Source organism: Citrus sinensis, chromosome 7 (genome assembly GCF_022201045.2).
Source record: "Citrus sinensis cultivar Valencia sweet orange chromosome 7, DVS_A1.0, whole genome shotgun sequence".
NCBI lineage: Eukaryota > Viridiplantae > Streptophyta > Magnoliopsida > Sapindales > Rutaceae > Citrus > Citrus sinensis.
In genome coordinates, this window is record NC_068562.1 from 16,708,484 (window position 1) to 16,725,247 (window position 16,764).

General features: G+C 35.7%; 2 protein-coding genes across 2 annotated transcripts; both read left to right on the forward strand.

Moving 5' to 3' along the window:
- The first annotated feature begins 3,489 nt into the window (after nucleotides 1-3,489).
- On the forward strand, nucleotides 3,490-9,806 carry LOC127898840 (probable disease resistance protein At5g63020). The gene is made up of 3 exons (XM_052431333.1): nucleotides 3,490-4,322; nucleotides 5,360-5,365; nucleotides 8,943-9,806. The coding sequence occupies exons 1-3, from the start codon at nucleotides 3,552-3,554 to the stop codon at nucleotides 9,804-9,806; spliced, it is 1,641 nt and encodes a 546-aa protein (XP_052287293.1). The 5' UTR covers nucleotides 3,490-3,551.
- A 3-nt stretch (nucleotides 9,807-9,809) lies between these two features.
- Nucleotides 9,810-10,794, forward strand: LOC127898841 (probable disease resistance protein At1g62630). The gene is made up of 2 exons (XM_052431334.1): nucleotides 9,810-10,217; nucleotides 10,393-10,794. Exons 1-2 carry the CDS (start codon nucleotides 9,810-9,812, stop codon nucleotides 10,792-10,794), a joined length of 810 nt encoding a protein of 269 aa, XP_052287294.1.
- Nucleotides 10,795-16,764: the final 5,970 nt, after the last annotated feature.

The window sequence follows — 16,764 nt, forward strand, 5'->3', positions numbered from 1 at the left end:
TAAAAATAGTTCAAAAATAGCAATAGACTTTATTGTTGATTTTTTAAATTATATTGTAAGTTGATATTTATAAAAATAAGAGGGGGTCACACATAATTTACTTTGTCGTAATCATTTACTCTTAATAAAATGAGACTCGGAACAACTACCTAGAATTTTGGCATGCAATGAAAACAATTGCAATATAAAACAAAAAAATGGTGGATATAAGAGTTGAAGAACTTAACCTAAAAGTTGAGATGGTTTACCAATGATTTGATAAATTTCAATGGGAAGTAAAAATCTAAAAAATGAACTTGAACCATTCACTTAAATGTTAGAATTCAATAAAAAGTATAGGTATATAAAACCAAAAATTGGTGGGAACAAAGTGGAAGAGTCAACTTAAAAGTTAAAACTACTAAACGATAAATGTTAGCCTATATGGATATAAATATTGATTTTGATGGTAACAAACCACATATTTTAGATAGACAAAAAATTATACATTATGCTTTTATAACAAGAAAATGATTTTATGAAATTAGTTATTTTTCAAGATATAGACTAAAATGAAAAAGTTTGATTTTTAATAAATATTGTTTTGAATTTCAGAAAGTTTTGGGAATAACAAACATTATTTAGAAATTCTAAAATTGGACCTATTTGAAAAGATTCATAACATTTTGGGCCATAATACAATTATATAAAATTTTAGGGTAAAATTATAAATTTAAAAAAGTTCAATGTAGCAAGCGGCTAACCAGATTTGACAAGCGGTAGACTGGATTTTGGGCAGTAGCTTACTGAAATGAAAGCGGCTAACCAGATTCTGAACGCGGCATGCCGAATGTTCTAAAATTCAAATATTTGCTGTAACGGTAACATAAAAGTGGCTAACCAGATTCCGAAAGCGGCAAGCCAATTATCTTTAGAAAACTCATAGCGGCCAGTTTTTGAGCTCAAACTATAAACTCAAATTCAATTCATTTTTAAGCTCTCTTGCAAGTAAAAACAAAAAGCACAGAACAAATATTGAGCTCTCATTTTGCAAATCATCGTACTTTGAATTATTTTTGTACTTGATTTTATATATCTACTCTTTAAGAGAGTTTTTACTGTAATCTTCATTTTCTCATAAACTTGTGAGTGTATGAGTGTGAGAAACACTTGGTTGAAGAGATTGAGAGATAATCTCTTTGGTGTAAGGGTTTTTTGACACCTTGGAAGTCAATTGTAAGCTTTTGAAGCCTTAGAAGGCTTGGATAGTGAAATCTTCAAGCTTGGGTTGCTTGGAGGTGTGAACGTAGACGGGAATAGCCAAACCACGTAAAAATCTTTATATTTGTTTTCTCTTCCCTTACTCATTTATTATTGTGCTTTATTGAATTTATTGTTGTCGAATTTATCAAGTCATTAGATTAGATTGTTGTGTGATTTGGTTAAGACAAGTTTTAAAATACCAATTCACCCCCCTCTTGAGTTGCATGACTTGTATTTCAATAAATTGATCAATGTCAACAAAAATTAAGGATTTAAAAAAAAGCCTGAAACTTCTACAAAAAAAAGTAGAATTCATTAAAAAACAAAGTTGGAATATAGAACCAAAAAATAGTGGAAAAAGAGCTGATAAACTTAACCTAAAAATTATAAAAGACTTACCAAAAATTTGATAAATTTCAATGGCAAATAGGAATCTAAAAAATGAACTTAAAACTTCTATCCAAAATATTGGAATTAAATAAAAAGAGTAGGAATATAAAATCAAAAAATGGTGGGAAGAAAAACCTATCCCAAAATGGGAATGACTCACGAAAAATTTGATTTATTTCAACTAGAAGTATGGATCTAGAAATTAAACTTGAAACTTCCACCTAAAATATCGAAATTCAATAAAAAAAAAGTGTGAATATAAAAACAAAAAGTGATGGAAACAAAAGTTAAAGAACTTAGCATGAAAATAGGAACAACTTACCAAAAAATTGATAAATCTCAACGGAAAATAAGAATCGAAAAAGTGAACTTGAATCATCCATTTAAAATATTGGAATTCAATAAAAAAGAGTAGAAATAAATAACCAAAAAGTGGTGAGAATAAAACTTGAAAAGCTTAACCTAAAAGCTAAAATAAATTACTGAGAATTTGATAAATTTTAATGAGAAGTAGGGATCTATAAAATTAACTTGAAATATTCACCTAAAATATTAAAATTCAGTAAAAAGAAGAGGAATATAAAACTCAGAAGTGGTGGAAAGAAGAATTGATGACCTTAACCTAAAAATTGGAATAGCTCACTAATAATTTGATAAATACTAATGGAAAGTAGGGATCTCATGATGAACTTGAAACACCCAACCAAAATGTTAGAATTTTTATAAAAAGAATAGGAATATAGAATTTATAAGTAGTGGGAATAAGAGTTGATGACCTCAACCTAAAAGTTGGAATAACTTACAAAGAATTTAATAAATTCTAATGCGAAATAGGGATTTAAAAAGTGAACTAGAAATATCTATCCAAAATATTGAAACTCAATGAAAATAGTAGGATTATAAGACATAAAAGGAAATAAGTTACTAAAAATTAGATAAAGTCTAACAGAATGTAGAGATATAAAAAGCAAACTTGAAATATTTACTTAAAAAGTTAGAATTTAATGAAAAGAGTGGAAATATAGAACAAAAAACTAGTGTGAAAATGAGTTGAAACAACTTACGAAAATTTAGATAAAACATAATGAAAAATAAGAATTTGAAAAGTAAACTTGAGACATGCAATATAATTATTAGAATGTAACAAAAAAAAAAAGGAATATGACTACTTTGTGACATATTCATAGTATTTTTATAAGTTTTGATATAATTTATAAATTTAAAATTGTTGCAATGTTTTACCTCATTTAAGTGCAATTTTCACTTTTTTCTCTTTTTAATAAAAAATTTACAATAAAAATAAAAATAAAAATGTAATTTTTATTTATTAACCGGTCAAAAACCGGATGTACCGGTACCATGCAAGCGCTGTATGGGATGCAGCGCTGCATGGTAGGTTGACTCCGTTTGCTATTTGGTAGGCCAGTTTTTGGGTCAAATATATGATTTTGTCTCTACATTAATTATTTGGCTCTAAATATTTAGTATTTTAACCCAAAAAAATAATTCTTCACATCATCAATGATTGCACTTGTAAATCTAAGGCATTAGAATTTCGTATTGAATTTTACTTTTTATTAAGTAAAAAAAATTAATGTTAATTTTTTAAATTTTTTTATCTAACTATCATTGACTTAATATTTTAAATCTTCATCCAAAGCTAAGATACAAAATTTTTATTCTAAATAAATATTATCAATATAAATATATCACTTGAATAATAAATGATAAGATTTAATATTAATTATTATGACGTGTAAACGTATTATTACGTTCTTGATATTTGAAATATGAATCAAAGCAAAATATGTAGCATATTTTTATTTCAGTATTGTGCTTGTCTAAAAATAACCCTCACCAAATTAGCTTAAGTATTTTCATTGTACTGATTGCTTCTCTTCCTCTTTTCGTCAACAACAATGGGTAACTTAATCTCAACCTCCTTACCACCAGACTTATTTAGTCGAACTTTACACCGCGTTGGTGAACAAGCAAATTATGTATGGGGTCTCAAAAAAAATCTTGAGGGCTTGAAGACTGAAATGCGCAAATTGACTCGAACAAGGGACGATCTGGTGAACAAGGTTGAGGTTGAAGAACAACCACGTCGAACCAGAAGAACGAACCGGGTCGCAGGGTGGCTTGAAGATGTGCAAAAACTGGGAACTGAATTTACGGAGCTGCAACAAGTTAGAGCTCAAGAAATGGACAGATTGTGTCTTGGAGGACTCTGTTCCAAAAACTTGGTTTCAAGCTACAATTACGGGAGAGAAGTGGTCGAGTTGACGGATCGAGTGATCAATCTAAACAAAGACGGAGAAAAAATTGCAGTCGTTGTTGAGAAGGCGCCAGATGGTGCAGCAATTGAATTACCTCTTGAGCAAACAATTGTTGGTCAAGAAAAACTACTGCCTCGAGTTTGGAGATGTATCACTGATCAACAAAAGAACAGGGGAATTATTGGCTTGTATGGTATAGGGGGAGTCGGCAAAACTACCCTTTTAAAACAAGTCAACAACAACTTCTGCCATCAACAGCATAATTTTGATGTTGTTATCTGGGCGGCTGTGCAAACATTTCAAGATGACATTGGAAAAAGGATTGGCTTTTCAGAAGACAAAAAATGGAAGGAAAAAAGTCTTCAAGACAAGGCTGTGGACATCTCTAGCATTTTAAGCCCAAAGAAGTTTGTGTTATTGTTGGGTGCAAGCGGAAGTGCAGAAATCTTTTTATTTAAGAACAGAGTATTTTGCTGGAAATTACTGAAACTTTATTGCTTAATTCATTTTTTCGTTTCTCTCTTGCTTTTCATACAACCAGAGTTCTATATTTATATACATTATAGACAACTTTGGAGATTACATTAATCATGCTTTACATTTCCAAAGCCACATTGCAAACATCAATTCTACCCTTTACTTCACGTTGAAAAACAAACCAAATAACTCTTCAAACTTCTTGCTCAATTTACTAGATTACTAATTATATCTCAATACCCCCTCTTATTTAGTAATCTTCAATTGCTTCTTGAATTTTTCAAACTTCTCAATGATGATTGCTTTGGTCAGAAAATCTGCTGGCTGCTCATTAGTGCTGATAAACTCCATATTAACTTCTCCTTTGCTTACTAAGTCACGGATGTAGTGATAACACAGCTCAATGTGATTAGATTTAGCATGAAATACGGGGTTCTTTGTTAGAGCAATGGCTGACATGTTGTCACAATAAATTGTTGTTGATGCATCTTGATTGAATTGCAAATCCTTGAGAATTCTTCTAAGCCAAACGGCTTCACAAGCTGATTCAGTTGCTGCAATGTACTCTGCCTCGGCTGAGGATAAAGCTACTGACTTCTGCTTCCTTGAGCTCCATGAAATCACATTTGTACCAAGACAAAATAAATAACCTGATGTGCTTTTTCTGTCATCAAGGGAACCAGCCCAGTCACTGTCAGTAAAACCAACAAGCTTGCAATTGTCTTCTTTTTCATACATGATCCCCTGCTTTTTTGTTCCTTGAAGATACCTTAAGATTCTCTTTGCGGCAATCTAATGGGACTTCCTTGGATCATTCATAAATCTAGAAAGAACGCTAACTGAGTGCAAAATGTCAGGTCTTGAGTTGGTTAGATAAATCAACGAACCAACCAAGCTTCTATAGATTCTTGCGTCAGCCTTTTCTTCTTTTTCATCATGTTTCAATTTTTCATTCAAACCCATAGGAGTAGGTGCTGGTTTGCATTTGAACATGTGGAATTTCTTCAACAAATCTTCTACGTATTTTTCTTGACAAAAGAAGATTTTTCCTCTGGCTTGCTTCACTTGAATGCCAAGAAAATACTTCATTAAGCCCAAGTCAGTCATCTCAAATTCATCTAGCATGTTTTTTTTAAACTCTTCCACCATTTTCAGATTGGTGCCACAATAAATTAGATCATCAACATAAAGGCAAACAATAAGGAAATCAGTACCTTCATTTTTGACATAAAGAGAAGGTTCACTTGAGCTTCTGTCAAATCCATTTTTAACGAAATATCTATCAATTCTGCTATTCCACGCTCGAGGGGCTTGCTTCAAGCCATACAAGGCTTTTCGGAGTCGATAAACTTTGTTTTCTTCACCTTTCACTTCATATCCTTTAGGCTGCTCAACATAAACCTCTTCTTCAATTTCACCATTTAGAAATGCCGATTTTACATCTAGTTGAAACACATTTAATTCCATTTGGGCTGCCAATGCAAGAACAGTTCGAATAGTCTCCATTCGAGCTACGGGAGCAAACGTTTCTGTAAAATCAACTCCAGGCAGCTGAGAGTATCCTTTGGCAACGAGCCGCACCTTATATTTTTGAACTGAACCATCTTCATTGTACTTAATTTTGAAGATCCATTTTAGCCTAATTGTTTCTTTTTCATTTGGCAAATTAACCATCTCCCAAGTTTTATTTTTCACAATGGTGGCCATTTCCTCGTTCATTGCTTTGATCCAATCTTCATTTCTTGAGGCCTCCTCAAAGTCATGAGGCTCACAAGAAAATAAAGCAAGTTCACATGACTCATAAATTTCTCTCATTGACTTTATTTTCTTTAGAGGGCTTTCATCAGCCGAAGAACTTTCTGCTGCTGAATTTGGAGAATTTGGTTCCAGATTATTTTGTTGTGAAGAATTTGGTGGAGATACAGGAGCTTCAAAAAAGCTAGATGCTTGCGATTGATCTTTTTCCCACTACCAAGCTCATGCCTCATCAAATACAACATCTCTTGAGATAACAAGCTTATTTGTTGTATGATTCAACAACCGATACCCTTTAGAATCATCACTATAGCCAATAAACAAATATTTTTCACCTTTTTCATCAAACTTCTCCCTGTTTTGAGCTGGAATAAGAGCATAAGCAATACTCCCAAAAATCTTCAAGTGATCAACAGTTGGCTTTCAGTTGTGCCAAGCTTCAAATGGAGTTTTGTCTCTAACAGCTTTTGTAGGAGACCTGTTGAGGATGTACACAGCTGTATGACATGCTTCTGCCCATAATTTGTTATGAATGCCTTTGCCTTTTAACATGCTTCTTGCCATCTCTACAATGGTACGGTTCTTCCGTTCTGCGACTCCGTTTTGTTGTGGACTTCGGCTGACAGTAAGTTGTCTTTGAATTCCATTATCCCTGCAATAATTCATGAATGGAGTGTAGATAAATTCACCACCACGATTAGTTCTCAAGGTCTTCATTTTGCATCCACTTTGCCTTTCTGTAAGAGCTTTAAACTGAAGAAAAGTTGAGAAAGCTTCTGATTTTTCATTCAAAAAATAAATCCACATCATCCTTGTATAATCATCAACAAAAAGAATGAAATATCTCCTGTTATTGAGAGAGAGAGTCCTTGTAGGACCACAAATATCAGCATGCACCAACTCCAACGGAGCTTTGGCTCTCCATGAATTTTTAAGAAATGGAATTCTATGCATTTTTCCATATATACAGCCCTCGCAAACTTTTTCATATCTTCCAACATCGGGTAAGCCAATCACCATGTTTTTTTGCTTGAGCAAATTCAGCCCTTTATAGTTTAAATGGCCATATCTGAGATGCCATAAATTTGACAAATCTGAATTTTCAGTTTTGCGAGCAACATTCTCATCAAGAGGCATAACAAAAGGAAAAACTTTGTTCTTTGACATTTCAACAACGGCCACTGCGTGATTATTAGTTTTATCAATAATTTTGCATTTTTCATCATCAAAATAAATTGAAAAACCCTTTTGAATTAGCTACCCCACACTCAAGAGGTTTTGAGTTAAATTTGGAACATAAAGAACGTCAGAAATGAGCTTTTTGTTACCTCCCTTTGTATGGACGGTAATAGTGCCTTTTCCCACAGCTTTTTGCATCTTTCCATCTCCAACCTTCACTTGCGAATTAAAACTTTGGTCAAGGCTGATGAAAATGTCACGTTCTCCAGTCATGTGGTTGCTGCAGCCGCTATCCAAGTACCACAAATTATATGATTCACGTTCAGCACCTTTACTTGAATAAAACAAGTAATCTCCATCACCTTCTTTTGTAAAATTTGCCTCATTTTTGCCTTTCTTATTTTGATACCAGCAATCCCTTTGAGAATGGTTAGGAATGCGACACCTTGTGCATTTATAACGACAATCTTTTGATTCATGATTAGACCGATTACAAATGATGCACTGAGAATATGAATTTTGCTGTGAATTCCCTCTGTCATTTTTTCACTTGTTGCGGTTGTCGTTCTATTCTCTTTTCCCTTTGCCACGCTGTCCGTTTCTTTGAGACGAGCCTCCATTCTTTTGGTCTTTCTTGCTGCTTTTATTCTGATCTGAATTATTAATCTTTGACTGAAAAGCTTACTCTGTAGGCTGACTTGAAGGTCGATTGATTCTTTGCTCATGAGACCGGAAGATCCTGACAAATCTGAAAAATTCATCTTGGATAAATCCCTTGATTCTTCAATGGCTATTGCTACATGATCAAACTTTGGAGGACGACATCTCAACACCTTTTCGTTCACCTTCTTATCTTCAATAGAGTCCCCGCAACCTTTAATCTGGTTCACAATCTCAGTAACTCTACTGCAAAAATCTTGAACTCCTTCACTGTCTTTCATTGATAAATTATCGAACTCTTTCCACAAAGTTTGTAACTTGATGGTGATTGCCTTTTCGGAACCTTGAAATTCTTGTTTTAGGATTTTCTAAGCATTTTTGGCCTTTTTGGCACCAAATATTCTGGGGAAAATTGACTTACTGCTGTTGATGTGCTGGAGTCCAATCTGAAGAACTTGCAGATTCTGGTGGTTCAGCATATCCATCTTCAATAACATCCCATAAATTTTGAGAGAGGAAAAAGGTTTCCATTTGATTACTGCAGTATTCATAATGTACCCTTTCAAATATTGGAACTTGACTGGGAGCATATGAAAATAATGTGGGTAGGGTATTTGATGTCATTTTGAGGGTGTTTTGGAAAAGCTCTGATAGCAAATTTGTTGGGTGCAAGCGGAAGTGCAGAAAATCTTTTTATTTAAGAACAGAGTATTTTGCTGGAAATTAATGAAACTTTATTGCTTAATTCATTTTTTCGTTTCTCTCTTGCTTTTCATACAACCAGAGTTCTATATTTATATGCATTATAGACAACTCTGGAGATTACATTAATCATGCTTTACATTTCCAAAGCCACATTGCAAACATCAATTCTACCCTTTACTTCACGTTGAAAAACAAACCAAATAACCCTTCAAACTTCTTGCTCAATTTACTAGATTACTAATTATATCTCAACAGTTATTGGATGATATCTGGGAGCGCATTGATTTAACAGAATTGGGTGTCCCTCTTCAAATGCTAAATGCTGGGTTCAAAATAGTCTTGAAAACTCGTTCAGCTGGTGTTTGCGATCAAATGGACTCTAAAAATTTGGAAGTGTATAGTTTGGCACATGATGAAGCTTGGAAATTATTTCAGGAGATGATCGAAAGATCCACTCTTGACAGTCATACCAGTATTCCAGAGCTAGCCGAAACCTTGGCAAGAGAGTGTGGTAGGTTGCCGCTAGCGCTTAAAACAGTGGGTCGAGCCATGAAAAGCCAAAAGAAAGTTGGAGATCGGGAACGTGCAATTGAGAAAATGAGAACATCGGCTTCTACATTCTCAGGTATGGAAGAAAATGTGTTTTTGCGTTTAAAGTTCAGCTATGATAGTTTGTCTATGGATAAACTTCGTTCCTGTCTTCTTTATTGTTGTTTATATCCTGAAGACTACAAAATTCCTAAAAGGTCATTGATTGATTACTGGATTAGTGAAGGATTTATGGCTGATTTTGATCGTGGATGCGAATTTATTAATGACCTTCTTCATGCATGTTTATTGGAGGAAGAAGGCGACGATCATGTAAAAATGCACGATATGATTCGTGAGATGTCATTATGGATAGCATGGACGATAGAGAAGGAGAAGAAGAACTTTCTGGTTCGCGCTGGAGTTAAATTGACCGAAGCGCCGAAGGTTAAAGAATGGGAAGGTGCCAAAAGGATATCTCTGATGGCAAATGAAATTGAAAGCCTATCAGAAATTCCCACGCGTCCATGTCTCGTAACTTTACTTCTTGATGAAAATTTTATTAAGGAGATCGTTGTTGGCTTCTTTTAATCGATGTCTTCTCTTAGAGTATTAAGTCTAAGAAGAAATGATTCCCTGACTGAACTACCTTCACGGATTTCAAGTTTGGTTTCATTGCATCATCTTGATCTATCGTTGACTCATATACGTGGGTTGCCGCAAGAGCTGAAGGCGTTGGAGAAGTTGAGATATTTGAACTTGGAGTATACGCATTATTTGTCTATAATTCCACATCAGTTGATATCTGGCTTTTTAAAATTGGAGGTGCTCAGGTTGCTTGAGTGCGGTTCTGAGGGTGTAACAAAAGAAGAAGGTAATGTTCTATGTGACGATGCTGAACCTTTGATGAGGGAATTGCTGGGTTTGAAGCGTTTAAATGTTTTAAGCTGGTCCTTCCGAAGTTCACTTGCTGTCCAAAAGTTTTTTAAATATCCAAAGCTGGTGAGCATCACTCAATGTGTTACATCTAGTATACATGGAGAATCTTCAGGAGTTAGATCTCTTATTTATTAACTTGGAAGAGATGAAGATTGACAGCACAGAAGAGGTAAAGAAACTTTTTTAAAGTGGTTTCCGCAATCTCAACACGGTTAGCCTTGTTAATTGTGGAATGAAGGACTTAACGTGGCTTGTTTTTGTTCAAAACCTCAAGGAGCTGGAAATAATTGTTTGTACAGAAATGGAAGAAATAATCTGTGTTGATAAACTGAGGGATGTTTCAGATATTTCAGAGATAATCGGATCAGAGCATAACTTTTTCACACAACTCGAATCTCTTGGCATACTGTATGGACCAGATTTAAAGAGCATCTACCCGAATCCCCTGCACTTTCCAAAGCTGAAGAAAATTGGAGTATATGGATGCCCAAAGCTGAAGAAGCTCCCCATCAATTCCAGCAGCGCGAAGGAACGTCGAGTTGTCATCGAGGGATTGAAAGAATGGTGGGAAGAGCTACAATGGGAGGATCAAGCCACCCAAAATGCTTTCTCTTCCGGTGTCATACTTGGGGGGGATTAATTTGATTAATATGTTTGAATATGTATTTCTTTTTTTTTTTCATTTTGTAACGACCTTTTATTTTTTGACAATATTTTATTTTAGGATTATTTCCATTAGCGATTTTTTAGGAGTTTTGAATTACTGTTTTTGTTATTTAAAATTGTTTGGAGTGTTTTCTTCCTGGAATGATGGCTTAATTAGGGTGGGCTCTTTGGCTCTAACTTTTAAAAGAAGCAAGTTGGCTGCTATAAAGGAAAAAAAAGTTATCAATAAAAAATCAGATTTTTAGTCAAATTAGTGTTTCTTCTTCCTGGTTGTTTCATTGGTATCAGAGCAGCGAACTGGCACTGTAAAAAAATGGCGGAGGGAACTAGAGCACACGATCAGCGACGTTTAGAAGAATTGGTACATCAATTGCAAGAGGCTTCTAACCAGTAGGCAATGGAATTGAAAGAGTTTTCTCAGATGATGGTAGCGATCAGTCTCAAACTTGATCAGATGATGGGCACATCAGGGGTTTCAGGAGCAAGTTCGGAAGGTGGGAGTGGTATTCCCACAAAGCCAAGAACCGGGTCGAACTCTGGTATGTATAACTCACAGATGAGATTTTCAAAATTGAATTTTCCAACATTTAAGGGAGAAAATCCTAGTTGTTGGGTCTACAAGTGTGAACGGTTTTTCAAATACAACGGGGTAGAAGAATCTGATATGGTGGGATTGGCAACCATTCATTTGGAAGGAAAAGCATTAGAGTGGTTCCAAGGATATGAGGTGGCTGTTGCAGAACCTAGTTGGAGGCAATTTTCTATGGATTTAATGGCGCGGTTCGGTCCGGGTACCTATGATAACCCGGTTGGACAGCTCAGTAAGTTAAGGCAGACTTCAACAGTAAGGCTTTACCAAGAACAGTTTGAAGCATTGGTGGCCAGAACTCGAGGATTACCGGAAGATTTTTTTGTGCAATGCTTTGTGAGCGGATTGAGAGATGCCATAAAGAATCAAGTAGCCATGTTTCAGCCGAAAACACTAATTCAAGCAGTTGGGTTAGCCTTGTTACAAGAGAGTACCTTGGAGGCAATGACCAAAGAAGCCAAGGCTTCAACAAGGACAATTTCCTCCCATGTAATCCCTACAGCAGAATCAAAACGCAATTCTATGGGACAAATTCTTCCAATCAGAAGAATATTTGCTGCAGAAATGCAAGAGAGGAGGGCTAAGAAGTTGTATTACTACTGCGATGAGAAGTTTGAACCCGGGCACAAATGTAAACAGCGGCAGATTTACTTGTTGGAAGGAGAAGACGATGAGGAACTCAGTGATGAAGGCAACAAAATTGGGGATGATGAAGAGGATCATTTGGTGTCTCTCCATGCTATGTCTAGGGCTGTCTCTCATCAAACTATGAGGATTAAAAGAAATATAAAGAAGAAGGGAATTATCATCTTAATTGATTCTGGTAGTACTCATAATTTCTTGGATGTGTCGGTGGCCAAGTGGACAGGGTGTGAAGTACGACAAGATAAACCATTAATGGTGGCAGTGGCTAATGGCTCCAAAATTGCTAGTGCTGCAACATGTAAGCAATTGGTCTGGAGTATGCAAGGGAGAGAGTTCAGAGCAGATATGAGACTGATTCCGTTGGGGGGATGTGATATGGTATTAGGAATTCAATTGTTATCTTAATTGGGCCCAATATTGTAGGATTTCAAGAATTTATGGATGGAGTTCAAGTGGGAAGGAAGAAGAATGGTGTTAAGGGGTTCTACGGCGGGGCCCTTGAAGCTAGTTTCAGCAGTCCATATGCAAAAGGATCTTAAACAAGTTCCTCAAGTTGCTGCTGCTGCCCATATCTTTTCACTCTTATTAGAGCCATGTATTAACTCTACTACTACAGAAATCATTACAGATGAGCCAGCAGAGTTGCAACATTTATTAAAAAAATATCATGGCGTATTTATGGAACCAAAAGGTTTGCCATCACCTAGGGCTCAAGATCATCGAATTCTCTTGTTACCTAATAGTGTTCCTTCAAATATAAGACCCTACAAGTACCCATATGTGCAGAAGGCAGAGATTGAACGAATGATTAAGGAGTTGCTCGCGGTGGGGAGTATACAAAGGAGTGTAAGTCCATTTTTTTCTCCGATTCTCTTAGTTAAAAAGAAGGATGACACTTGGCGCGTGTGTGTGGATTATCGTGCCCTTAATTCCATCACTATTAAGGATAAATTTCCCATACCTATTATTGATGAGCTGCTGGACGAGTTACATGGAGCGAAGTTTTTCTCTAAGCTGGATTTGCATTCGGGATACTACCAGATTAGGGTACACCCAGATGACATCTTTAAAACTGCCTTTAGAACTCATGAAGGGCACTATGAATTCTTGGTCATGCCTTTCGGTCTTACGAATGCTCCATCAACATTCCAAAGCCTTATAAATGAAATTTTTCAGCCATTCCTGAGGAAATTTGTGCTTGTATTTTTTGATGATATCTTGGTATATAGTAAAAATTGGGTTGAGCATATGAAGCAATTGGAGTTAGTACTGGAGACACTTCTCAAAAATCATCTTTTTGTCAAAAAATCAAAGTGTTCTTTTGGCAAAGAACAAGTAGAATATTTGGGACATTTGATTTCTGAGCAAGGAGTTGCTATTGACCCTGCAAAGATTGAAAGCATGAAGTGTTGGCCATTTCCCAACTCGTTGAAGGCGTTGCGTGGGTTTTTGGGTCTTACTAGGTACTACAGGAGGTTTATAAAAGATTATGGGAAGATTAGTCGGCCCTTAACAGATTTGCTTAAAAAAATAATTTTTTATGGAATCATACTGCGGAAGAAGCTTTTAATAACTTGAAGTCAGCAATGTGCACAACACCTGTTTTAGCCATGCCCGATTTCTAAAAAACCTTTGTTCTTGAATGTGATGCATCAAGGGAAGGCATAGGAGCAGTGCTTTCACAGGAAGGCAGACCCATATCATATTTGAGTAAGGCACTGTCACCAAAAAACTTGGGCTTGTCTGCTTATGAAAAGGAAATGTTGGCAGTAGTGTTCACAGTGCAAAAATGGCGGCTTTACTTACTAGGGAAGCATTTCAAGGTTATTACTGATCATTTCAGCTTGAAATACATGTTGGAGCAGCGCATATCAACACCTATGCAGCAAAAATGGCTTACTAAGTTAATTGGTTATGATTTTGAAATTATTTTCCGAAGTGGAAGAGAAAATAAAGCAGCTGACGCCTTATCTCGGTTATAGGAATCCACTGAGAATGCGATGGTAATGGCAATCTCCCTTCCTATAGGTGTGTGGGTGGAACAACTCAAACAAGAATGGCAACAGGATCTAGAAATTCAGAAATAGATTCAAGAAATAGTTACCAACAATGCTCGACATTCTAAATTTACTTGGGAAAACAATTTACTCAAGTATAAGGGAAGACTTTGGGTTGGCAAACATTCAGCTTTGAAGCAGCTAATTATGTCTGAGGCTCATGGTGGAACAGAAGGTGGGCATTCGGGGGTTAGAAAAACCTTAGACAGAGTTAAACAGTCTTCTTATTGGAAAATGATGCGAAGGGAAATTTGTTCCTATGTGGCAGCTTGTGATAATTGCCAACGAAATAAACATGAAAATGTGTTATCTCCAGGTCTGTTGCAGCCCTTATCAATTCCTGAGCATAATTGGACTGATATTTCTATAGATTTCATAGAAGGACTGCCAAAGTCTAGTGGTAAACAAATTATTTTTGTGGTGGTGGATAGGCTGAGTAAGTATGCACACTTCATGCCCTTAAGTCATCCATATACTGCTCTTGATGTTGCACAACTTTTTCTAGATAATGTGTATAAGTTGCATGGCTTGCCAAATTCTATTGTTAGTGACCGAGATAAAGACTTCACTAGTACTTTTTGGCAAAGTCAATTTTCCTTGTTGAATGTGAACTTGTTAATGAGTATTGCATACCACCCGCAAACTGACGGTCAGACTGAAGTAGTTAGCAAGTGCTTAGAACAATATTTGCGATGCATGACAGGTGATAGGCCGAAAGAATGGGTGAAATGGCTTCCTTTGGCTGAATGGTGGTATAATACTTCTTATCATTTATCAGCTCGAATGACACCGTTCGAAGTTGTTTATGGTAGGCCACCTCCTTCGTATATTGCTTATATTCCTGGAACATCTACTGTAGCAACTGTTGATGTGAGCTTAAAGGATAGGGATGCTATGATGTGTCTGTTGAAAGCCAATTTGGTGGATGCACAAGCTCGAATGAAGCTATACGCTGATAAGAAGAAATCCGAGAGGAAATTTGAGGTGGGAGACATGGTGTTTCTACGGTTATAGCCTTATAAACAAGTAAGCTTGTCAATTCACAGCAATAGGAAGTTGTCTCCGAGATTCTATGGGCCTTATAAGGTTATACAAAAGATTGTACAGGTTGCCTATAAGTTAGAGTTGCCTATAGAGTCCAAAATTCATCCTGTCTTTCATGTTTCGTGTTTAAAGAAAAAGGTTGGAGAGGCTGTCACTCCGATTACAGAGTTACCAACAATACGGGAAGACGGGCACCTACAGTTAGTACCTGATTCTGTTTTGGACAGGAGAGTAGTCAAGCGAAGCAATCGTCCGTACGTGCAGTGGTTGGTTCAGTGGTCTAACTCCTTTCCCGAAAATGCAACTTGGGAGGATGCATTTAAGATTCAGGAGAAGTTTCCTTTGTTCAAGCCTTGAGGTCAAGGCTTTTATAAAGGGGGAGGGAATGTAACGACCTTTTATTTTTTGACAATATTTTATTTTGGGATTATTTCCATTAGCTATTTTTTAGGAGTTTTGAATTACTGTTTTTTTAATTTAAAATTGTTTGGAGTGTTTTCTTCCTGGAATGGTGGCTTAATCAGTGTGGACTCTTTGGCTTTGACTTTTAAAAGAACCGAGTTGGCTGTTGTAAAGGAAAAAAAAAAGTTATCAATAAAAATCAGATTTTTAGTCAAATTAGTGTTTCTTCTTCCGGGTTGTTTCACATTTTCATTAGATTTAATTGCATCTTGTTCTTGTTTTCTGATGTGTCAATCGTTCTCTATTTTCAGTTAATAAAATTTCAGCAGTGGATCCTTGGTTTTAGAATCCTCCCACCGGAAAGAATTCTTGCTATAGAGTTGCACGATTTTGATGACTAGTAGATTTATTGCTTAGCTACTATCTTTTTTTTTTTTTTCTCCCCACATGAAGTTCAGTAACTACTTCCGAAATTAATTAGATCTAACTCGTTTTTGGTTTAGTCAAAAACTTTTGTGGCTCTAAATCCTTTTTAACACCAGGCCAGGCAGCCACAAATATATTGCCACCATTTTTATTTATTTATTTATTAATGTTTATATAACTGAATTGATTACAAATGACCCTTTTTGTCCAGTTTGTTCAGTATTTACTCTGCACAACTAACACAGAAACAAACATGTAACATGCTAATAGTTTATGTTAATTTACATAGGGCTTATTGTCCAAGGCATATATGTAAAGGGGTACAGGACTGACTCTGCTTCCTGCTTCTAAGGAGAATGAGGGGAAAATAAACATTTGTGGAGTGGGGCATAAAGGACATGTGGTTCACAATCCATTTCACATTTGGCATTGTAATGTTTGTGGACGGATATAATTGATGTCACACAAATAATTAAAGAAGAAGGTGTTTGATGAAAAAGCAAAGGCCTTTTTGTTTTTTCTTTTTTAATCCCGCAAAGGTTATAATTAACAACGAACTAATAATAAAGAGAGAGAAACAACCGGTTCAATAAGGTAATATTTTATCTTCCCTTAACTGCTCTCCTTTTGGCTTGAATGTGACCTTTATATTCGTTGACAAAATTGTATTTGTCTTTTAAGTCTTGTTTGTTTTAAATGCTAGCATATTTATGGAGTGGGAACTCAGACGCTGAAATCATAGAACATATTTATTTAATGAGTAATAATATGGTAATATATT